At 47.4% G+C, this 26103-nt stretch overlaps 1 protein-coding gene across 1 annotated transcript; it reads left to right on the top strand.

The window, feature by feature from the left end:
• The first annotated feature begins 12558 nt into the window (after positions 1-12558).
• On the top strand, positions 12559-24302 carry LOC135373284 (uncharacterized). Its single transcript, XM_064606510.1, has 5 exons — positions 12559-13174; positions 13747-13898; positions 17984-18063; positions 20344-20409; positions 24130-24302. The coding sequence occupies exons 1-5, from the start codon at positions 13064-13066 to the stop codon at positions 24246-24248; spliced, it is 528 nt and encodes a 175-aa protein (XP_064462580.1). The 5' UTR covers positions 12559-13063; the 3' UTR covers positions 24249-24302.
• Positions 24303-26103: the final 1801 nt, after the last annotated feature.

Below are 26103 nucleotides of genomic sequence, written 5' to 3'. Positions count from 1 at the left end.
TTGTTTCATAACCTGGCAGTGCATGTTACTCTTTTACACAGCTGCAGTGCCTTTGCATTTGTGAGCAACATGTTGTACTTAAAGCTCAATTTATGTGTATACATACATACAGCATGTGATGGTGCGGGTATGATCAAGATTGAGTCAAGTGGTTGCAAACACCGGCACTGTATTTTTTTAAGTTAACCCACTCCCTTGCCTTGATCAGTAAACACGTGAACCTAAACACCTTCCCATCTTGATAAGTTAACAAGTTTCTAAGTTTGCTAGATACCCCCTTGTAGAAGCCGTTGCATGACAGCTTTCCTAAATAATAAAAACAAGAGAAACGTGTCATGTGTTAGTTGCCAAAACACAGGGCAGTAGCAGTGGCCCCAGCCAAAAATGAAAAGCAAGTTGTAAGCATCTCATGACCGTGTCAAATATATCTTGTCACTATTCCTAACCAAAGTAATTTAGACATGTTTTTCTGGAGCTACAATTCTATAGTTATGACTGGTAATGGTCAATGGTTGTCTCCAATGAACAATTCCGTGGGGAATCTGGTATGTGCATGCATAAGTATTGCATAAACAGGTGAACGGGTGAAACTGATGATCTTTCGTCCTGAGGTGATAACCACGATTGTCTCTTTCTCCATTACCATCACAGTCATGAGCAGAGATGAGAGTTGACCATGAGACACAGAGACTATCATAGCCATGGGATACAGAGTGAAAAATAAAATCAGATAACATAATTTACACCACAAATGGTGATTTCAATATTGCTCATGGAACGTGCAATGTGGGCATTTGCTAAGTCACAAAGTTACAAAAGTAATGTCTTGCTGAGCTGCGTAGTAATGAACTAATCTAAAACAAGTAATGTAACTAATACTTACGTTCAGTTCGTGCAGTTCAAATGAGAAGACAGACATGAATGTGTGACAAAATTGGTCAGTTCTGGTTGGGTGATACTAAGTGAGACACAAGTAGCTATACCTAAATGTTCCAACTCGAAGCATCCCTTCTCTGTGCAGAAAACAATGTGAATGCCATTCCTCATCATAAGATGACCAATGCAGTGATACTGACTTCATTATTGTTTCAGCTTTTACTGGTAGCTTTTGTAGAAGTATGCTTTTCATGCATTTAGTCTTGCTATTTTGGTGCACTTGCTATCTTTAGGTAGGCTTGTGTACATTATGCATAATGTTTTCCCAAGTTCAGGCCACAGTTCCCTGTTAGCAGTCAGAAACACTGAATAAAAAATAAAATATCTCTATATAGAAACCCGTGTGCAATCTTTGTCATACTGTGTACATTTATCCACAACATTTAGTAATGAAAGGCAAGTGTAAGGCAAGGCATTTTTGCCAACATGTAACCACAAAAGTAAGCTGTATCAACACTATGGTCCTAAAAGCATGTAAATATTGGTCAGAAATATATGTGAAGTGCTCTGAAATGCACCATAAATACAGCCTGATTACGTGTTATACCCGATTCTACCCCAGAGCCTGAAGAGTTCGTGTTAAACCAAGTATCGCCCTGAATTCAATCACGTTTCAATCATGAACTAAACTGGGTGCACATTATTTGGATTTGACGCTCAAGACCACTACACGCAACTTTTTCTGCGAGAGAAAAAAAAAAGACAAAAGGAATATAACCTGAAAGCGTCAGAACTCTAGTGACTATTAGTGACTCTAGTTGGAACCACACACACAGTCTTTGTGCACGCACTACGCACAGACTTCACTACGGCGCCTTTGCTTTGGCAGATTCACTTCAAACTTCTCTACACGCCGCGAGGACCCATTCTCAGTTTCTGTCCCACTTTCACATTCGATCACTTTCAACTTCCATGCCATGCATTAATGGCAACCACCACCCAAATAGAAGCACAACATCGCTCTCATACACTGAAAACACCGGCTCTCTGCGGACTCACGCTTTCAAACACAAGGAGCATAAATGTTGGAAGAACTTGCACGTTACTTAACGTGTAATCTCAAGGCCGTCAACCAGCAAGCCAAATCTATCTGCTTCTTTTCGCTCAACCCATCTGTCCCAACCCAACACCACAAAACATAACACCGGCTAGAGCAGCCACCATTATGTCAACAGCGTCCTGTGCCAACGCGACGGATCGGGTTTTCAGGGTTTTCTGCCGCCGCCGCCGCTCTTCTGTATCGGTCAGGGTTTCGAAATATGCGGCCGGGAGCAACGCCACCGCGCTGTGCCGTTTCCTGCCATCCTGGTATGGCATGCCCCTTGCATTTGCCATGTTCCGCCATCGCATCTGCGTCTCTCGCAGCAATGGGCGGCACATCTGCGAACCCTGTAGCGCGAATAGGGGCGCTGCTGTCGTCCCCCTGGGTCACCATGGCTTAGAAACTGCGCAACTGCTTTGGGAGATGTCGGGCGTTAGGAGACGACGCTACGCCCGTGACGGAAATTTGCAAAACAAATCATGAAATTTTTATACATATTTCGCGCTAAAATTGTATAAAAAGCCAACAACGTAAGACAACAGCAATGACACATGGCGAGTGATGTAATGGTAATGGAGTGTGGCCCTTGTAACCGAGGTGAGTTTCTTCCGCGGAGTACACTCTAGATAGATAATGTCGACATTTAACTCGCCGCAGCTGACGCACGAGGGTGCGCGTCGTCACGACCACATACTACTGAAGAACGGCTGAAAAGTGATGGTGGATGTGGTGATGGTAGTGTGCTATTTTCGAGCGATCTGCCTGCCGGTGTGGAAACGTGTTGTTCGTGGGAATGGTGCCTCCTGGGCCGACTTGAAGGAGAGCTGCACAATTACTTGCTTAAATATCGATACAGTCGAGTAAAAAGGGAACCTGACGGCATGGCGCGCTCTGCGCCGAATGATAGTTTTGAAGAGAAGCGGAGTGTGCGCCTCTTGTGACTAATTATTACTAACTTATTAATATAACTGCACATGTAGAACAAAAAGGCGTACGTAAAAATTTGTTGCAGCTAAAAAGGGAGTTGCCTTAGGACGCTTTACCTTTGGTTATTGGATTACTCAATAGGACAGCTACAAGAAAACCGTATTTTTCCTCAGTTATGAGACTAATTAAGAGTTATTTTAATCAACCTCTAAATTATACAGCACATTGCAATTTTAAAGCTTGACCTCTACATGGTCCGCTTGAACTACTGATGAAGCACAAAAGCAATTGCAGCGCACGCTACAGACCTAACTATTTGGCCTTTGCCGTCTGAGCAAACCGAAAGTGATAGGCAAAATAGCGAAAATGGCGTCGATATCTCCGCCCTCAGTTAATGTAGGACACTCACTTAAAGACGTCATACGCGATTCAGGCAAACCCTTATCGCAGTAGACAGTATCGCCACCTCACATCCTAGACGACCACGTCCTGAGTAAACTGTTTCTCCTCAGGCTACGCGAGAATGATTTAGCTGCTGCAGACAATATGAACCTCATGGATATTGGTAATGCTGCCTACAGAGTTTCTTCTGGCGATTGATCGTGCACGTTACACAAGTGCCAAAGAAAACTGGCGACTGTCCTCACGGCGAGCACTAAATAAGGTGACAGCGCCAGACTGCCGCCATATCTCACACATTCATGATTTTACCCCATTCCTCCACGCGACCTCCTCTATACTGCGAGGTATACTTTATACTGTGAGTACAGTCCTCACATATTCCGAAAACTGTCATTGTCACACTTCTTGTCATGCTTCAATATCTCAGGACGCCATTTTGGGCTGCATAACGCTGTACAGACTTGCCATCATTTCATCGACCAAGTCTTGAGAGGACTCCATTTCGCATTCGCCTCTATTGGTGACATACTTGTTACTAGTGTCTCACGAGAAGAACACGAGACCTATCTCCGCGCGCTTTTTAGCCGGTTAGACATGAATTTGTCATCAATGCAGCAAAATCAGTTTGAAATGTCATCATTGGAGGTTGTAGAGGAGATGGTGTTCCCCCACATGAGTCGTGACCGGCGATGATGGAATGTTCCAGCATGCAGATGTTCGTGGCCTCACGCTATAGGACGGTGCCCGTAGAACTGGCTGGCAGACGCAATGGCGCGCTGCACCTCGTCGTCGCCTGTGGCATGAGCAGATAGGCCGCCACAGGTACTCCCCTGCCAGGACACAGGGGCGTCTGTGCAAGAGGGTGTTGATGACCGTGGAGATGGAGGGAGATCGGGCGTACAACGTCTGTTGCGGTTGCAGCCAATGTTCTTCATGAGGAGGTTGGCAGGTTGGTGGATGTCTGCAGCGTGCGCAAGGGAGGGAGTGGGGAGAAGTGGCGGTGTGGGCCGACGTGGAGTGGGCTTGAGGACGGTAGCCATCGGGTCCGGGAAGCGGTGAAGTGAAGGTGGCGATGTGCGCAATGCGAGATGATGAGTGTGGCGGTGTTCGCTGGGCCTGTGTGGTGGCGGTGTCCGCCAAGCCCAACTGCCGAGATTTCCGAGAAGACCAACTGCGGGGGTTTGTAAGCGGTGCAGCCATATTTGCAGCTTTTATGGCTTTTTTTGGCCTTTCTTGCAGACAGTTTGGAGGGGTGTGACAAGGTTTTTGGGGGTGTCTTAGCGGGGTGTTGGGGGGATGCTTGAAAAATCCCTGAGACCCGATGTTACGGAGCACAAAATTGAAGCATTTGTTGAATGTTATCAAGCAAAAAGTGCATCATTGACACTTCGGGGATTATCTCGTAGGTTATGTGGCAAAGTGCAATGAGTGGACGCGTATTACGGAGTCTTTGTTTGTCGTCTCCAATTCCACCGCTGCCAAATACGCCGCCATTTTTCTTCGTAAGACAGCTCGGGAGCTCTCGCAGGATTCCGCCGTAAGCTGCGAAGATTTTGCGACGCGCGCCCTTCGTGAATCTACACTTCGTCGTATCTTCCCGTACGACGGAGTTACGACAGATTCCGTTGCACGAGCTTTTTGTGAATCCGGCCCCTGGCTGGCAGGCGTAGTGGCGCGCAGCATCCGAGGCACATCTTCGTCTTCGTCGTTTGTGGCAAGAGCAGATAGTATGGCCCACAAGTTCTTGGTAAGCAGCGAAGGCATTCGCCCCATCGACAGCAAGGTTAAAGCCTTGCTGAATTTTCCAACATCGATGTCGTTTCGCAAGCTCAGCGTCTTTCAGGCTTAATTGTGCCTCTAGAGCTCGGGCAAAAGCAGACGACGGTGACTTTTCAATTTCATAGTATGATTTTGTGTTAGACTCACGCGTCGTTTATTGCAGCCAAGAAGCGCTCTTTGATTTTTTTTTTCACATAAAAGTACAAATAAATATAACGTTCGAAAACGAATCTGTGTCCCATTTCTCACCACCTTACACTGGAAACACCTTACATCTGTCAAACCGTTGCGTGATGTCCTTCATTTTCTTTACACGAATGATAACAATATACCCAAAAGGTCAAAAGGCATCAAGACGAAACGTTCCGCTTAGTTTTGCCAGCTGCTACGAAAAGATTCTCGTTAAACACTCGAATACGCTTCACTACATTTCCGTTGCATTACTTGTTGCCTCAGTTGTCTAGTTGGAAGGAAATATCAAGTTATGCACATAATTTCATGCTATACTTCCTGTTGGTCTTGAAATTTAATTGAGACTGAGCCAGGTATGACAAGGCAAGCAGTCGATCTTGTCTAAATCAACAATTATTGATGAAGTACGTGCAGCCGTCAGTTCACTGTTCGCCCAGGGAACATGGTTTCCCAAGACAACTGCTGACGTTAGCGCGTTGAGAGTCAGGTGTCGCGGTTTTTCTTTCTGTACTTTTAGTGAGGCTGTTGTCTCGGTGATCTCTGTCTCATGCGGCTGGTGTCTGTCCTCCCAGACAGACAGCACTGTTCTATGCGGTCACTTCGGTGATCCTAGAAGCCTATCTGTCGTTAAGCACGGGTAACTCATGATCCGAGTAGCCACTTCTCCGCCTGTCTGTTCTTAGACATTACTCGTGGCGAAAAGTGTAAGACTGAAAACGGCGTAACTGAGGTGAATCAATTTAAGGTAGATTACGTATTGTAGTGCAGTAACTTCAAATTTAACATTAATGTTATTAATATTAGTTTGATATTATTACGACATTTTACATCCGTCCTGCGTAGACTCCGCCTCAATGTGGCTTTCACCCCACAATTTAAGTGCGTGATCACATGCTGTGACACAAGCTTCTCTTCTTACACCCAAACTCTTAGACAAAAGGGCGGAGCAGATACACCTTTTAGGAGGTAATGGTTGTCGCTTATGTTGTGCTTAAAAGGTCGCAAAGTTCTACCCGCTACATCACTCTCTGTCGCAAGTGATAGGGTTACTGCTTCTAATTTGGTGAGCGGTGGGGGCGTACGCCTTTTTGTAGCAAATTGGATATATGATAATTGCTTTTACCGCCCTTTTACACCCTTTATCAGACGTCTATGTTGACCTTGGTGGCAACGATAACAGTTACCACCTTTTCACACCCTTATTTTTTTTTTTCGTAGAGCAGCACATTCTTATGGAATGTGCACTCTGCTGCCCGCAAAGGTGGATACTGTGTGATGAGCTTGCCCGTATCAGCAAATGACCGCTTAACTTGGGTGCACCCCTTAGCCCCTATGAAGAGCTTGTGCTCCATCGTCGGGTTCTTCACCTGCTCATGGACATCCTGTCTTCCACTGGATTGCTCCAGACGCCGTAATGTTTCCTCGTATTTTCATCCTTCCGTCATCATCCTCATATAATGTTCCACGTGCAATGGGTTAGGGCACCGCACCACCGCGGTGAAGCACCCCATCTGATCGTCATCATCTATTATTGTTGCTGTTCAAATTTAATATTAAAATTTCAAAACAGCAATGGAACATACCAGGAAATTAATTATTTTTCTCTCGCATTTCCGCCATTGATTTTCAGATATCGCCAACAGGTCGCAAGAAGGCGTTAGTCCTGACAGCATCCTGCACAAAGAGCTGCCCGCTACCGGTACCGAGGCGGTGGATGTTCGGTTGGCAGCCAGAGGACATCAGGGGGACACCATTAACGGCGCACCAGTATCATGAACTCGTCTTGCCTAGCGCTATACAGGTCTATACATGGTTAGCTTTCAGCCCTAAGTGACTTGGTGCCCATTGGAACCACACACAGTGTCGCAGGGACATGGGTTGGTTGTGCACGTCAAGAACCGTGGAGTAGATATCGGTGATCATTACTTTAGCGGAGTAGAAGACCATACCTCAAACGCTCATTTACTGTCCGTCAGGATTATCCAAACTCTAGGTGTCGCCGAGGAGTCGTCTCTCAAAGCGAGGACTTCAGTCCACTCCTTCCTGTCGTCCTCTCTCCATGTGTCCATATCTTTACGCCGCACATAGCCACAGTTGCTTCGCGTCGCTAACACGAAATCAAAAAAAAGAAGAAGACTTCGGCTACTGTGACATTGTGTGGAGGAGCTTGAATCCTTGCTCAACTCCGTCCTGTGGAACGTAAATTGCAGCTGTCCATCCGTCTTCAGGGACTGATAATTAATTAATAATCAATAACTGACTGACTGATAATTAATAACTGACCGTTAAAATACAAGATGTCCCAGCTAACATATCTTAAAAAATATATATATAGTTTTTTTTTTTTTCTAAATGAAATCAGTTACAGTCGACCCGCGTTTATCGGGGTCCTGCGGTATCCGGACAAAAAAGCATGGGGACGGATTTCTCCCCATGTATTTCGCCCTCGTTTATCCGGACTTCATCTTCCTGATTCGGACGAGAATTCCAGGGAACAGAAGTGACTAATACCTAACAATCGGCTTCATTTTTCCGGTGATTGTCCAGGAAGGACTCTTGGCCCACACCTAGTCAAGCGAGGTCGAGGACCGTGTTGGTGGCCTCCTTTTGACTGACACAAAGAGGGTGTTGCTAGGAAGAATTTTCTCCCTTTCCGACTTTGTACGTTACACAAAAGTAATCCACTGAGCAGTCTGGTCATTTCAGACTGAGAAGGTCCGCAACGAGGACCCCTGCGCTGCAATCACAGATGACGACATCGTCAGTGTCGTCGCTTCCGTAGTGTTCAAGAGGAACCTACTGATGCCCAAGCAGCACGCCAATATTGGTCCGATATTGGACCCATGTGGGCTGCCAAGATTGCCCATATTGGTCCAATATGGGCTGCCCATATTGGCAAGCCCATTTTGCGCCAATATTGCCAATATTTCTGTGATAACACCAACGGGGAGTCCGTGTAATAATAAAGCATTATGCTGTATAATATTCACCACTCATATTACTTTTGTCTGACTTTTGCTTTTTTATTTCTGAGGATCTAATTAATTGATCCACGTTCACATGACTGAAAAAAAAACGAAAAAGAAACACGGCATTGCCCCCCAAAAAAAAACGAAGAACAGGTGCTACGCCCGCCTTGCTGAAGGACACAAGCAGTCCCACGGAACTGCCAATGCCAAGTTCCCTCTCTGTATTGGCATCAGAGCGGAAGACCAGCCACACAGACTGGCTCCCTCTAACGTTTCACACGGACTAAACTAAGGCTACGTAGATGCCAACTCTAGAGCAATATGATCTCTAGATTAATATGTGTGCTGGACGTCACCATGCAACGAACGAATACTCGCGGAAAGCTGCGAACATGACAACGGCACACTGTACTTGGCCACCTAAAAGTGAAGCACATACGTACCTCTATCATCTTCAAAGAGGACCGAAGATGTCTGCCACCGTCTTGCAAAGTGCACAGCTCCGAGCACAGCTCTCTCTCTACGAAGAGCGCGACGAACCCCTGCTCGAACAAGATTTAGCACTTCTGCTACACTACGGATGCGGCCACCCTGTGCTGCAATGCAGCGAGAAATCCACACCTGGTAGTTAATCTCAACTGCCAGAAGTAGGAACTGTTTCCTATCGCGATGCGGGACGGGAGGCTGAAAGAGCGTTTGAATGACAGCCCACCGAATGGGTGACACACCGAACAGGACTTCAACTTTGTGCCATAGCGTATCGGGCACAAGGCACTGATGAAACGCGTGTTCCGCAGTTTCGTGACAAGCACAGAATGGACAGAAAGGAGTGGTGACTCCGTACCGAGCCAGACGGTCCCGAAGCGGTAAAACGCCGTGTGCCAAGCGCCATTGCAGGCTAGCCCGACGTGCGTCGAACCAGCCCGCGGTGACAAGACGCCAAGCAACCTGCCGGGGCACACCAAGGCCCACAGCCGCCGGATGCATGGGAAGAAGCCCCAAGAGAGATTTGTACAGTATTTCACACGCTTCAACGTTCAATCTTGCCGTGCTGCATGGGCATTTGTGCAACACGGGTACGTACCATTTTCAGTCAATATGGGCTGTACGCGGGCAATATGGGGCCCATATTGCCAGTATTTTCCCCATATTGGCTGAAACTGGGCAATATGGGGCCCATATTGCCCATTTTCAGCCAATATGGGGAAAATCTTGGCGAAACGGGTTCCATATTGCCCGCGTGGACCCGTATAGCCAATGACCAGCCTACATGGGCCCAATATTGTGTGCTGCTTGGATGAAAGCGGGACTGCACCAACTGTGACGGTAGAAAATGCGAGAGCGGCACTGAGAACAGCGCTAGTATTCTTCGAGCAACAGAACAATATTTCGCAAGTTAATGTCATTAGCAAAGGTTTGCAAGAACTGGATGCGTGTATTAGAATGAAACATATGACAATGGATAGTTTTCTGTGTGATGGTCAATAAAGATGTCCTTTTAGGATCACCCTGGATTTTCGTGTTTCACTTATCTGGTTCCCCGCTATCCGGACATTTTCACAGGAAACGGAGCCGTCCGGATAAACACGGGTCGACTGTACAATATAGCATATGCTGAAGGGCAATAATTAGGAGGGCATCCGTAAACTCCTACACTCCTACGACAATGTCTTAATTAACTTTCAATAACAAAAGCTACCATGTCCCAATGAGAACATCTGTTCTTTTCGGTTACGTGATATCGTTGCCGTTTTCAGAACAAAAATCCGTTCTGTAGATGACTCTCGAGGTGTACGGATAATCCAGACATGACTGTATATGTTTTTGACAAATATGTTCGATTTTACCTGGGACACCCTGTATGCATAACTTCGGCGGGTGTGAAGGGTATGGACATTGCGCAGTGTAAGTTAACGGACTACAGTGCTTGGTGCGTTACTGTTAAGGATTACCAGGAATGTACTTGTGCACGGAGGGTTGAAGAATTGTTCACATGGGCGCCGCATACGAGACAAGGGTGGAGGGGGTCTTGTAAACGAGGAACGAAGATGGGCCAGATGCTGAGGATGGGCAAGATCCCGGAGGTGGTGAGATAGATGTCGTGTATGGCAGCGTGTATAAGCTTGGAGGGGTTCCTTTATCATGTAAGACACGTGTCGATGATTCCCATGCCTTTGCTAGAACGGGGTAAGACTCCGCGGTCATCGGTACTCCTAATCAGAAACAGGGCCTACGGGGTTGAATGCTCAGTAGTTCCCGTTCTCCAGAGCTGCTTAGCTCAGGTATATGGCACAGAACACAGAATCAGGGATGTAAGCAGCTGACGTGGGTCAGCACAGGACATCCCAGGAGGAGCCGCGGAGGTGCTGAAGCACTTTAATGTAGGTGCTGGTGCTGGTACAGCTGGAGATCGTGACTATTGTTAGGGAAGAGAACAACAAGTTAAATATCCGATGGACAAGGAACAAGTCCGATGGACAAGGAACAAGTTAAATATCCGATGTAATCTTTCTTTTTCTGGCCACGCCCACAGGTGGTAACAGTATTCTAATAGTGGCGTATCCATGACAACAAATACGTGTAGTGGTGAATGACGAGGAAAGTGGTGTATGAAAGTGATAGAAATAAGAAACAAGCTGAAGCAACTGTTTTTTTGAAACAACAATGCAGTAACTAAACACAAACGCAATGCACAAACAACAGCACAACTAACAACAAAACAACAGCCATGACTAAACTGGCAAATAACTAATCACAGAGGCCACTTCAGTCAACCCAATGAGCCCTTGTTCGTAGAGATCCTGATATTTCAACTATAGACTGACTTTACTCTGCTGGCTTTATTTTGCTATACCCGACCATAGAAGTACCTCAAAAGTTCAAATAATTGCTAAACGTCTTCTGGCTCTGTGCAAAAATTGCTCTGTTCCTTACAGGTTCGAGCAGCCTGTTGTAAGCATACAATACTGTCATGGCGAAAAGCCTGCGAAGTCCTCAGGTCTAAGGGTATAGTCCTTCGTCGCCCGTGCAGGCTTTCAAAAATGATCCTGACGGTAAACCTTCCACCTAAGGCTCTGTTCTGTACTGCAAACCATCGCAAGAAGTTTATTGTTTGCACAAACAATGTGATTTATTTTTGCCCCTTCACCTGTTGCAAGCAGTATATAGGCAAAACTTCCCAGAGCCTGAACAACCTTCACTGGAAATCTCGCTCTGATTTACATGTCATGATTTTTTACATGAATTTTTAGGGCATATGGTGTCGTCTGACGGATATAGTGTAGCACCCAAAAGATTCGTTTTATTTCCTATCCAGAAAGCATTTGGATTCATTTGGAGAGCTCGTAAAGCCTTGCAAAAACTCCTGCTTTGCGGTAGCTTGGTGACTCACGTATTCTTGGAAGCAACTATGCAGTGATAAATATATAAACACACATACTATTTTTTTTTTTGTTATTAGCCTAAAAGCATTCATCCAGTGGACTCGATTTCACCATGCACCTGCAGCCCACCTGCCAGGTACAGTGCTGCACAAAAGTTTACGGAAGACGCTCCGGCGCTTTCCTTCCTCAGAGTGACACGCTTCAGCGAATCGGGCCGTACGGGCTTAACGACATATGCCTGGGTAGCCCAGTGGCCTGTTTGTAAACCCGTACGATACCATTAAGTGCTAGCGTTTCACTCTGAGGAATAAATGCGCCGGAGCCTGTTCCGTAAACGTCTGTCCAGTACTGCACCTGCCTGAAATGCAGCCTGCTATATAAAAGTTTATATGCTAATAAACAGAGCTTTCACTGTATCTTTCTATATCTTGTGTTGACTGTATTTCACTGGATATTTTCTCATTCCCAGGAAGCAGCTACCATGTATTACAACATATTTCACATTTCCATTCGTAAACTGGGTCTGGGTACCAAGAAACAGTGCAGTCAATTTATCAACGTCTACAGTGACGTGTTAAGCAACCACTCTGTAGTTGATTGATTCACTCGGAGCTGAGGTACCATTGTTCGCCCTTACCAGGGAAATCGATTTTCCAACATGTGTCAAGTGCATGTGCCGTAATGCCAAGGTTAGAGACATGTGTCGACCTTTTGCGAAAAGTCCTAGCAATATGCGTTTTCTTATCTCTTTTCTTAGTAGAACTATTATATTGGTGATCTTTCCCTGAAGCATCAGGCGCTTTTCATATCTGGTCTTTTCATATCTTTTCATCTCTTTCATGTCTGGTTTCTCCGTCCGTCACGAGACTCCCATACCCGGTATAGGAGGTTGTTATGCAAATCGAGGGAGTCCCACAGCGACCAGTAGCCTTTGACCTGATCTGATTGTCCTGACACCTCGGCCCACGATGGTCGAGATCCCGCTCGCTTCCATAGAAGAATGGGGCCAATGTTCCGATCCTACTATTGCGCCCGCCTCATGTGGTCCAGGTTCTCTTCGGAGTGTACTCCAACGGCGCAGGCTGTGTGGGTGAGAGAGACATCAATTCTTAGCGGACGCGCTGGAGCGAGGACGTTATGATCGTCCGCATGCGCACAATGACCGCAATCTTTTCCTTCGCAAGGAAGTCGAGATAGGGCATCAGCGTTGGCGTGATCCCGGCCTCTGCGATGTTGTGGCGTGAAGTCATATTCCTGGATGGTCTGGAACCAGCGTGCGACCTGTCCTTCAGGATTACGGAACGTCAGCAGCCAATAGTAGAACTATTGTATTGGTGATCTTTCCCTGAAGCATCAGGCGCTTTTCATAACACAGAGAGCACCACTATTTGCGTGGTACTTGAGGCGTACCATTCGAGAAGTACGGGTGAAACATGATTCAGCTAGCCACTTTCTTGACTGATTGCCTGTTGTTAGGCGCCGTTCATGGCAATGCAGGAACTAAGAAGAAGACAGGATGTAACGAAGGCAATACTGTGTCTCAGGTGCGTCACTTTAAGGCATATCATAGTGATGTAGCTTAAACCACGATGAGAAACTACCACAAAGCGAATATCCCACGCAGGGACCCACAATATTTACGTCATGTAATGCGATCCACGAGTTCATAAGAGACCGGGAAAGCGCACCATCGTGTGGAATGACGTCACTGTATTGAGACTAGGGGCAGTGCCCCCTAAAGACCACTTTGTCCGTACTCTTCTCTTTGCCAGCCATAATGAATGACATCGTTGTCTCTCTTCGTTTGTGGAGAATGGAAGACATACGCCTTTTTATGGCACTTTGCGCTTATGTTGACTGCAGCTCCATCTCCTCTCAAATCAGGCGTGGTATCATCCTCTGCAATGGTTGACCTTGAATGAGCTAATGCGGAGAAGTTGTGCCTTAAAGTGTTACGTGTGTAGTTACTTTATGAGGAATGAAAGTGACCGAGATGAGACGGCCTTTCTGGTTGCGCGGCGGGCAAGACGTCGAAGCTGAAGCGGTATCTATGCTAACGATTTTGACAGTGACGTGTCAGGACAGGGTCTGCATTTTTCTTTACTTGTTCCTACAGGTCCTCGCAGCATTACAGAAGGAGACGTATTACCTCACGCGTACAAGGAATACTACGCGGGAGCCCTGTTACTTCCTGTCTACTCAGGGGTTAAACGACGAGTGCGTGTCCGGGACGCCAGTAATGTACGGATACAAGAAAGGCAAAGCATGGCAAGTATCCGTGCGACATATGTCACGTTCTGTTTTCTTCTCGTCTTGGACACCCGTCCCCTACTGATATAAAGGCAACGGCAACCGGCAAGTAGTCGTAGATATCGCATTACAAGGAAGAGACTTACGCCAGAGCATAGTACAAAAACATGGTCGATCCATTTGTGGGTCCGACGGAAATGCATAGCTTTAAAACTTGAAAACCCCTTTCGGACTGCCATTCACAACGCTACACATCCCTTCAATGACCGTTCAAAAACATTACACAACCCTTCACACGACCCTACACAACGCTAACTCAAGGCAGCATCCGCAGCCAAGCCCGCCTTTCGGGATTCTTCCGACTCAGCTTGGCGGCGCCATCTCGGTGCCTCTGCCTCCTTTCGCTGGTGCTCCTTCGCACAGCTTCCATAACTCATGGCGCGACCACGCTGACACATCTAAACCTGTGACCATCACAGCTGCACTGGCCGGTGCGCAGCGTCAAAGGTTCTGCACCAGCTTTCTTCTTCCCTCTCCACTAACTGAGCATGCGCGCCGTGGCTACAGCCAGACTACGCCGCGATTCTTGCATACCGAGGACTCTAATGCTAATATTAATATACCTCATATCATTAATATACGGATGCATCCACATGCGTGACCGGCGACACTGTCTGAGTTGGTCGATACACAATGTTCAAAGTCGGCATATTCTGCAACGAACCTTGCATTTAATCGTCATTTCGTTCTTATTAAAAATTGACTGAACGAACCTTGTCACTTTTTCACAGTTATTGCAACCTGTTTGTAGTTCCACGGAGCATGCAGTGCGAGCAGGACGATTATGTTGATTCCACTACTGGTTGACACATTTTTGTCTGCACATTTTCTCTCGTGCACAGCAGGCGTTCGAACTGCGCTAGTACAGAGCTCCCATGTGAAGAAACCAGGCAGCATCAAGTAAAAGGCTCGTGATGTGGACAGCCGCCAGTGATCAACGACCGTGCACGGTTCGGTGCGGTCACGGTGCAGTCAGCTGTGCTGCCTGGGGCTTTTCCTGGGTTTTCCCCAGACGCTGTCAGACATATGCCAGCACAGTTCCCTTAGAAGTCGGCCGAGGACGCACATTCCCCCAGAGCGTTAGTCGCGATGTTGCCCACACCTGCGAGCCCGACAACGGCGAGCTGTTTCAGCAGTACCACCACCACTACCAGCGGTCTGCCTGCCGACACGGGCGGCAAGATGCAACAGAGAGAGAGAGAGAGAAAAGGCAACAACAAATAAAAAGAAAACACGAAAAAACGGGCCACGCCAACAGGACACACGACAGATAGCGATGATACGTTCGCCGCAAAGTTCGGTGGCTGTTCCATCTGGTGGTCACCTTCGGTTCACACCATACACTTCACCATAATATTTTTCTGTTGGTCACATTTGTTACAGCAGGTCGCATATTTGTTGGTAACATTAGTTGACCACACGTTTGGTGTTGTTCACAGTTGGTCCAGTTCACAGTTGATCAAGGGTTGTTGGTCACTTAGTTCACAGCGTTGTCTATTTCTTCTTTGCTAGCAGAGAAGGGGCAGAAAAAAAGCGAACCAATAAACACCTGCTGACTAAGATGGCTCTAAAATGTGTGCTCTTACGCTAACATGCAAAATAATTGCTTAAAAAAGCCGTTCGGGCCATGCCCCATTTAAATGGGCCGTGAAATACAGCTAGAAGTCACCGGATAAGACTCTCCAACCCATTGGCACGTGCGATCATTACCTACCAAATCTGAGATTTCGTGTTTCCCCGCAAGACGGAGCTAGAAAAAAGTAAACTTTGCCCGCAAAGATACTGGCGATGTCAGTTTGCCAGATGCCACGCCGAGACTGGGAGGAGAGCCGTTTACGAATACGGGCGGGGGCAGTGTTGTTTACCCATGTGTTGTCGTTAGACGCTTTAAGAGAAATGTCGGCTTAGTCCGCTTTGAACTCGAACCAGGAGGCACGATATCCCAGAGCATATCGCCACACCGGCAGGAGATATTTCCGCTGGAGGCCGGAGCACGTTGCTCATATCGACGGATCTGTTGTCCAGGACCGTGACGAGGTTAGGTTCCAGTGGGTACCCAGCTACTGCGGTATCCCTGGCAATGAAAAGACTGACTGTCTCGCTACAGAGGCACATAGTATGCGCCGATGTCGTGCTATTCCATTCACAGCGCACGACGCCCGCCGACTACTACACAGCGTCACGTACGACGTTTCTCGTCGACTGTGGTTTGCAGACTCTAGCTGTAACCTGAATGTTCTACGACAGATGAACCCCAACCTAAGATTTGTAGAGGACGATGGTCTTCCTCCACACGAGCCCCGACGGACGGTGATGGTATGCCACGGAGAGGCGATGACGGTGGCCTATCTCCACGGTCGCGCCGGTGGAACTGAGGCAGGTGCTCCAGGCGCGTGGCCATCTTCATCATTGTCCACGGCCCGCTACAGTGCTCCCCCCGCTCCAGACGCGGAGCGGCGAGAAACAACAACAACTTTATTTTCGACCTTGGAGAGTGGGGAGTTTCATCGCCACAGGCGATACTCTACCCCATTGCTGGATGGAGGTGGGGAATAAAATAACGAGCCCCTTCACAATAACGATCGTTGACCGATGGTGTCCAGAAATTTCAGAAGAGCTTTGAGCGCAGAGCGTTGCTGGGCTGGGTTGGGCCAGGGACCAAGCAATTTCGATAGGGAGAAAGGGCGAGAGTCCAGCTGACGAAGAGACTCGGAGAGTGTGGCTCGGGAAGGTTCGTAGTGAGGGCAATGAAGAAGAATGTGCTCCAGATCCAGAGCGGCGAGAAAGAAGAACGGTGAACTACGTCTACACCGTAGGGAGAGAGGAAGAGGCGCCTGTGGATGACGTGCACTACTGGACGTATTCGTGGTACGGCACAATACCCGTTGCGAGAAGCTCTCGATGAGCGGGACAGATGAGGGGCGAATTGTTGGGCGTCAGAGTCATGGCTTGGGGTGCCGCCACCGGCACGGGAGCGAGAGCTCGTAGGGTCTCAGGAAGTGAGGCTGCGTACCTGTGAGAACTGCCGGGATAACTGGCGAGACGCCGGCTATTGCGTGCCGTGGCGTCGGCGGCCGCGAATTTGCTCTGACACTTTGCTCTGGTGTCGCGGCCGGCTGCGAATGAGCGTCGAGATGCACAAAGGAAGCGGCGGGTCGTGAGTGTGCCGGGGTCCGTGCACAGCGCAGGGCGGTCCCTGGAAGCCGTCATGCGATAGCCGGTTAGAGGAGCCGGAGACCAGTGAGCGGTCGGATCGTTGCATGGTCGTCCGAATCGGTACCGTGGAGGGGAGCGGTACGTGAGCGGTCGGCGAGTCAGTCGATAGGAGAAGGGCAGTCGTGATGCTGTCGTCGTGAGCCGAGTAATGGCGGTGACTTCCATGGATAGAGCGCTGTGGTAGTGCTAGTCGATTTTGTCAAATCTTTGGGATGGTGAATGGCTGAATTGCTCCGAACTTGATGTTCATCGTTCGGGTCACAAAATGTAGAGGATTGTGTGATAGTCTTCCTCTACATGAGTTCCGACCCACGACAATGGTATGCCACAAAGAGGCGATGACGGTGGCCTATCTCCATGGCCGCGCTGGTGGAACTGAGGCAGGTGCTCCAGGCGCGTGGACATCTTCGTCATTGTCCACGGCCCGCTACAGATTTTTCATGCCGTGGCGTACCAGACAATGGCGTGAGACAATCCGTCTGCTGGTATCCTGCTTGAGTGAGACTGGTCTCACAACCGTATTGTGAACACTAAGTGCGAACTCCATTTTAGTGTGAACTCCTGACACTGTAGTTTGTAGATCTGTAGTGTTCTATATTGTTTTCCCGCTTCATTGATTGAGTATGTGAGGGATCCCGCTGTGATTTGTTTTGATTGTTGGGGGATTTAGATTCAGAGTGTGTAATAGCTATACAGCTCTTGCGATAGACCAGGTAGCACCCATGGTGGGTTGCTGAAACCTCTAAGGTTTACTTTATTTTACTAATTTACTTACTTATTAACTATCGACGAGTGGATTGAAACTGAAATTACTTTCTTATTTGCAGGTTTAACGTAACAGAAGGGGTCACAGAGGAGAAAGACGAGAAAAGCAAGAAAGAGCATAGATTTCCCTCGGGTCTTCGTGGTAAGCCTTAGAGGAGTACTAAAGTGCGCTGATCTCTCATCACGGAAGGAAATATGCTGTTACCTTGAAACGAACATAAAAGGAACGGGATTAATTCGTTTAGTCGTTCGTAATTTATGAGAAAGGCAATCTGCAATTTACGCTTTTCCTGGCCCACTCCTTCTCAGAGACCCCGACAGCGCGGAGCGTGCTCTAATTGGCCCCCTCGAACGATTTGTGCAATCATCGAGCGGGGTCGTTCGAGGAGACCAATCCGGGACGTCACCGTATTGACGCGCTTTGTTGAATATTTCATGGGACCCCGACTTCCGTTGGACGTCTGGTCGGTGCCGATCGTCCCGTTACAGGCGAGAAGTTACTGTATAAGTAGTAATTTTCACGAGGAACTGATTTTCACGACATTCACGGGAGCTCTTCTCTTCGCAAGTTGAAAGATCCGCGAAATTTTCGAACCAATTACAGAAAAATACGCGAACGAAATATGCAAGAAATTTTTCCCAGGACACTGAGGCAACATATCTACGCGGTTCCTTACGCTGTTACACTGCATTGCCTCACAAAGAGACAGTTCTTCTCCGCTGCAAGTGGAGACAGTAATCAAGCCTTCGCGAATTCCGCGCGGATGTCGGCGTCCCGTGATTCCAGTTCTTGCAAGCCTAGATCATGCAGCAAACGTGCATAGGTTTAAACTCGCCGACACGCAGGTCGGACGTTGAAAAAGTTACAGAATCACTATCGTGTGCCAATCGTACCTGCTCGATGCGGTGACAAGGGCAATTCGGCAATCAACCAGGTACCAACCGAATGAGGGCCCCCTAGTCGCACCCCTCTGAGAGAAAGAACGAAGAGAAATTTCCGACACCACGGGATGAAATGCGATAAATCCAAGGGTGAAACATAGCAGGAGACAACACCACGAAAGATAGAAACAACACAACCGGTGCTTCCAACTAGTCCAATGAGATGAAACGGGCCTATTTCAATACCCTGCTTACGGTGCAGCCTGCTGTTGCCTCCTGCGCTGTTTCATCCAGTGGATCTGTGCATGAACTACCCCACTTCTCCGTGTTAGTTGATTTACTAGCATTACGTTTCTCTCGTCAAGTAATGGCGTGCCTCATGCACTCAGTTGAGAACGCAGGCCGAACGCCGAGGCTCGCAAATGAACTTTCGGCAAACGATGAGGAGGCGGAGTGTTATTGTCTTAGACAAATACGAAGTAAGAAGAGATCACCCATATCCATGACGAAAACCCGAGACTGGGAAAAAGACGAAAAACAGACGACACAACACAAGTCTCAAGTTAACCATTTTATCTGTATCACCCATAGTTCATCCGGGTCCCCAGCCAGCGGTCGGCAGCCTGTTGAGTATTTAGCCGCCCCGCGGCAACGATGACAAGGACGTTACAGGGCTCCTCTCATTGTGCTGGCTTGTCTCCCAAAGGCTTTTAGAGAAGGAGGTGGAGAAGGAAAGCATAAACAGCGGTACCCTTGGTTCATATATCAGGAACGGCGCAACCGATTATCGTTCGCACTTGTTTGTATCAAAGTAACGACATGTCTCATTCAACGAAGAAGGAAACCGAGGAAATCGGTCTCTGGAGCCCCGTCAATCAGACGCAGACATAAACTGGTAGTTCATCGAAGGTTTGTCACTGTTTCCAACTGAGGCAGATAAGTGTTATTGAAATTAGGACTAACATTGGGAATCATGATGCGGCCAGAATACCACGACTGATATTACGGAAAAGGGAAATCCCCCTAGAGGAAAGCGATATGTGGTTCAAAGCACCGGTATTGCTGTCATGCCGTTTGCCTTAAGATCTGCTTGCCTCGTGAAATAACATTTGCTTGCTGTGGTTTTGTTTGTCTGGATGCTTTAGATTATGCAAGATTAGCGTTCTCGGGCTTGTTGGTAACTCATTCGGAAAATTCTGCGACCCAGTAGGGCGCTGGAGGACCTCTACACTTCCAGCGTATGCTGCTTTTGCTCAAGAAGAAGAGGAGGCAGAGCTCCGCAGCCACGAATAAACACAAAATTCTCAAGAGCAGAGTGCGGTGTTCCAGGCTGAGCTAAATGGCATGCCGACATGCCGTCAGTATGCAAATTGTTAACATACGCCACTTTCGCTTAGACCATGCCTGATCAAATCAAATATTATAGCCAGACAAAGACGGTTTCCATGCGTGAGCCATTGATTTTGTTACGACATGCTCACGTGCAAAAGAATGCCTGCATGTCTCATATATAGTTTTTTTTTTTTTAAATTATGAATAGGGCCACTGAGCGGAAAGAAAGTATCGGTTCAGGGCGATAACTGTTTCGTCCTCCGTTTACAAGACGGTAAGCATGTCTTTTCTTACGCGCATAAAATCACCCTGTAGCAGATAAATACATGCCTGTCACTTCCTTGACTTAAGTGAAAATATACAGGGTGGTCCACCAACCATAATAGAAATTCATAGTAAAACACGTAGGCCCTGGAGAGACATGCGGTCAAGGTATTTTTTTCTGCAAATAACTTTTGAAACATATTGGTAACATTTTTATTTCATTTCAATTGACGGAAAGTTAATTTCTTGAATTGAGCTCCGAAAATTCCCAAGGCAACCTAACGTTTTCTTTGCGGAAATGGGTTCCCCGTGGTCATTTTACTCAGTATAGCACATAATCCCACTCGTAATGCAATGGCAATTGTCGTAATAAATTCGCCGAAAATCTGTGTAAATGAGCCCTTGGCCGCCCCTTTTTTGACGGCTCGTAGTTTGAGCGCAAAGCTGCGAAGAAAGGAGGTTACATTGACACGCCACACGAGGGGGGAAAGGGTTACAAGCCTTACCCACGGAACAAACACGCGCGGTGAGTGCGGGAATCAGAGCTATCTTATAAAAAATGAAGTCACCCGACGCCTTGTAACCCTTTCCCCCCTTGTGTGGCGTGTCAATGTAACCTCCTTTCTTCGTAGCTTTGCGCTCAAACTACGAGCCGTCAAAAAAGGGGCGGAGCCAAGGGCTCATTTCCACAGATTTTCGGCGAATTTATTTCGGCAATTGCCATTGCATTACGAGTGGAATTATGTGTTATACTGAGTAAAATGACCACGGGGAACCCATTTCCGCAAAGAAAACGTTAGGTTGCCTTGGGAAATTTCGGAGTTCAATTCAAGAAATTAACTTTCCGCCAATTGAAATGAAGTAAAAATGTTACCAATATGTTTCAAAAGTTATTGGCAGAAAAAAGTCCCTTGACCGCATGTCTCTCCAGGGTCTACGTTTTTTACTATGAATTTCTATCATGGTTGGTGGACCACCCTGTATGTGAAACTTCCACACTTTAAGAACAGAACTTCACCGCATAGCACGCTTCGCGCCACCTATTTCCACGAATGGCAGGGTAATCGCATGTGATTGGACAACACAGGGGGCGTACACCTTTTCTTTGGAAATTTTAATATATGCTAATTGCCACAAAAAGGCGTACGCCCCCTCTCTCTTCGAATCATAAGCGATAACACTATCATTCGTGGGATTGTTTGACACACAGCCTGCTATGCTGTGAAGTTCTGTTTTTAGAATGCACATAGCACACATTATTATTATTATTTTCAAGTCAGTGTTCACTCTAAAAAAAGAGGAGGCCTCCCGTTTTCACAATATCATTTCACGATATCATTCGAGATGACGGTTGGCCAGGAGCGTGCTATGTGGTGACGTTCATTTCTAAGAGACGTTTTCAGACATATGTCGGCACAGTTCCCTTAGAAGTCGGCCCAGGACGCACAGTCCCCCATGGCGTAAGTCGTGACGTTTGCCCACCTCTGTGAGGCCGACAACGGCGGTCCCTTTTACCATCACCGCCACCACCATAATTTCTAGGGCGGCAACCGCATGGAGCACTTTTGCCAACTGAATGGCAGCAGAACTTGAAAGGAACGGTGACCTACTAAGCGAACAATAGACGACGGACGGATGAGCCGGTTTCTGCCAAGGACAGATATTTAGTCTGAGGAGAAGAAGTGACACCACCCGACGGAACCGTGTGCGCCAATGAAAACACGCTTCACAGGAAATGCCACGAGCACGTGACAAAGTCACCTGTGTCCATGCCTGTGACCGCTTTTTTTTTTTTTTTTTTGCGGCCTTTGCTTTCTTCGCCCTGCCTCCTAGAAGGACACGCAGATGGTCCGTCGCGCGGACTTCGACGTGAATATATTAATATCGGAGGTTTCAAGGAGGCCGCCCCTTTGGAACGTCAAACTTGTTGAGTATGGACATCAACTTAAAATATATCCTTTGGCAGGAGGTGGCAATAAGGTGTGTGCACGGCGAAGGTGACTAAATGGAACATCAAAATATTATTTGTGGCACATGGGAAATCGGAAATGTGTGAGGAGATAGCGGTAACAAAAGTGCAATCTGATATTTGTTTAGTGAGCATTGCTAGAAACACTCATAAGCCAACATTCTCTTCGTATCTCAAAATATCTTGTAAACACCTGGTTTCTAGATGTTATTAGCACCGTACTTTTTCAAGAACCGCTAAAATATAATTTATGTTACTAAACAATGCGTGCAGCAATTTACTACAATAAGCATTGCCATATCGTCTTTTTTCCTTTTCGGCTAATAAATATCTTCCCCCCCCCTATTGCCACATCGCGTGCAACAAGCGGTGGTAAACGCTACGCCGACGCTTCCCCATGACAACCTGAACGTGGACATTCTGCTCCATGCGGTTGCGTAGCTTCGATACCGTTCCGTTCACGCTGAGTTGGCGCTCCGTTGGCCCGATTCAGTTGCCAAAAGTTGCTATATGCGGTTGCCGCCTAAGAGTGTACAGCAAACTCCTGCGACGGCACATAACAACCATTCTGGTCGGCCGAGACTTCATATTGAAGTTGCGATTGGCCTTCGTGCGGGAGCTCGCGGCGTATCATGAGTGAAGTGATGCATTTAACTCTTGTTATGGAATACTGTCTGGCCACTGTTCAAGCATACAAAACTTACGCGTAATACACGCTACCATTACCATTACCTTGCCGCTGTTACGGCATGCAGAACGCTCGATATTAGCGTCACTCCACTCCATTCCGGTGCAACGTGTCCGCCAGAAGGTGGTTGGCTGCTGGCGAATCCGAAAACGACGACCTACACCCTGAAAACTGAACTCCACCGCATAGCACGCTCTGCGTCGATCATTGCAACGCATGATAGCGTTATCGCTCCTGATTCGAGGAGACCGGGAGGCGTACGCCTTTTTGTGTCAATTATCACGTATCCAAATCGACACAAAAAAGCGTACGCCCCCTCTGTCTTCGAATCACAACTGATATAACCCTATATCATTCGTGGCAATGGTTGCCGCACAGCCTGCTATGCCGTGAAGCTCAGTTGTTAGAGTGTATTGGGAATGTAGAGTGGTATTGGTTCATGGACCGCCTACCATAGAACGTGCTAGAAGTGGTGCAGTTAACAGTAACGTGCCGCGACAGATACTGGAGCGTGTGGCTTGGGAAAGCGGGACAAGAGCAAGGGCGCAGACGATCTGGTACATGGTGAAGGGAAAGGAGCACGAGACAAGGATGGAGGACAAACACGACACGTTCTCAGAACATGTCGTGTTTGTCTTCCTTCCTTGTTTCGGGATCATTTTTCTACAGCTTCCGTGCCTTCGCGTGAGTGCTTTCACGTTCGTTGTGAAATTTGGGATGGTTAAAGGTGGAACACTATATTCGATCAGGGTGTAGTTCTCGCTATCCAGGTTACCAAATGCAGAGGGGATGGCGCTCCCTCGATGTGTATCACGATATCCAAATCTGGCACATCTCTCCCTCTGGAGGGCCAAAATGTGCTGGGTGGCTTCTCAACGCATGGCAGACCGCTTTGTGCGCTACCGCTTGCCTGCAATGGCGCGTAGTCATTGTCCACGTGCGGCTACAAACTGAAATATTCTAACTGGAATATATCATACGTTCATCAATAAGCATCAATTTCCCGTTACAGTGCTGGAGTAGAACTCTGCTTTTTGCAATTGCGGAATAGACAGTTCTGTGTTCTTTTGCAGAGATTGAGCTGTGGGTCACGAAAGCTTCCGTTGACACCTCAACATGCTGCAAATCGACGTTCGATAAGATCACTAAAGACAAAACAAGCCAGACGACATACGAACCTGATTTCTGCTGAGGGCGCCTTCAGTTGTAAACGTCTGCGACAATGCATCTCAATAAATTGTTTGAAAATGTCTATGCATTTGTCACGCTTAAAGGTAGAATCAACACTAAGCTGCAATTCTAGCAATAGCTTTCTACTTCAACAAACGTAAACATTTTAAATCGCCAGCTAACTCATGCTCGGATACTCTGTGTGTTGTCGCGACTTGATGGATGTACTGTCGGGGACACGGTTGGGGATCTAAAATGTGCACTACGTCGTTTTTCGCACCTCAAATCTCCAGGTGTTGTAAGACTACTTCTTTCGAGTAGTAAACACGTGCTGCACCTGGTCAACCTTCAAATACAATATTGACACAACACTCTCAAGCGCAACCGAGGTAATAAGGGACAGCGAAGTACTGACAGGCGATTTTAGCTAACTGTGTCCCCAACAGTGCATGAGTTTCCGTACACTGGTCTCAAATATGTAGCAAGCCGAGTACATACCGGGTAAGCCATCTTTTAGAATGTGCGGAAGCAATACCTCGAAAAGAGGCTTGTCTCTTCATGGCACACACGCCAAACCAGCCGAGCTGGGCAGCGCACATAGCTATCAGGTGGAGACACCTCTATCCCCTACACCACTGCCCTTTTCGAAGGCCGATGACACAAATTATCTCGCAGTGTTCTTTCATATTTCCATAGCCGAGTGTCAAAGGCTTCTCAGTGTTAGCTGAGCCCTGCCACAGGGCAGCACGTTAAGGAACAAAGGTGTCGGGGAAAGCATGAGGTGTCAGGAACGTTAAAGTGTTCGGCGACTGCTTTGGCCGAACACTTTAACGTTGCTGGTCACAATTTTGGCAACATTATACTATATATTCTGGAAACCGGGTTCAGATCCACACATGACAGAAGTGATAGGGAGTCTTCTTTTATACACAAGTTCAACGCTCTTCACCCGTTCGGTATCACCAAATCACAAGGCACCCTAGAAACACTTCACAAATAAAATATGCTCAGACATTTTCTCGTCTATTCCCTTTATCATCTGTTCTTCTGTGTTCTGCATCATCTGTGTTCTGCATGGCCACTCCTTTTTGCTTTCTTTATTGCATGCCACAACTTTGTATTACGAATATATATCTTTAAAAAAATGCTTTGCTCACTCTGAAATTTTCCCCACGTAACCACTAACCTCCTTATCTTTCGGAATGCTTGACAATTCCTGCCTGTTGTCCCATTCCGTCCCCGTGTTCGTGAACCTCCCATTCCTGTAACTGGCCTGGACCCGAGATCACTTCGTTCACATAATCCCCTCCACACACTAACAGAGGCGGCCGTTCACTCCGGCCGTAAAAGCGCGTACGGACCATTTCTTCCCTCCGGGCTGTTGACCCACAATTCCCATGAAGCTTTAACACGTCACACCTAACCCTTTAAATACATGCCAATGATGAGGACGGTGCCCAGAAGAAGAACAGTCTCTGTTCGAAATATCGGCGGCTCCTGTCCTGAAGCAACTCCCTTCGTACTTCCCTGCCGTTTCATTGGATTTCTACCCATCTAGAGTCTCATCAAAGTTATTCAAGCTGTTTAATGCATTGCATTTTGATAACCAACCCCAAGCACACATTGTCATCCTTGGGATACCCTAAGAATGGGGTGACATCCTCAGGATGGACAGATCTGATCCTCAAGTCGTCCTCAATGTGCCGAAGTAGCATTATACCACGTCCCTACGGTACACTTTTGCAGGAACCTCCTAGTTCTGAAGCAGCACCAGCAGAAACAGAGTTTACCTGAAAAGCTTCACTGGGCTGGTGTCCCGTCCTGCTATTGGCGTGCCAGAGGGTTTGAAGGTATCTACACCACTCGAGGTTGAACAT

This window comes from Ornithodoros turicata, unplaced genomic scaffold (assembly GCF_037126465.1).
Source record: "Ornithodoros turicata isolate Travis unplaced genomic scaffold, ASM3712646v1 Chromosome23, whole genome shotgun sequence".
In the NCBI taxonomy this organism is placed as follows: domain Eukaryota; kingdom Metazoa; phylum Arthropoda; class Arachnida; order Ixodida; family Argasidae; genus Ornithodoros; species Ornithodoros turicata.
Note: the sequence above shows the minus strand (reverse complement) of the source record. Positions and strands in the feature narration are given on the sequence as shown.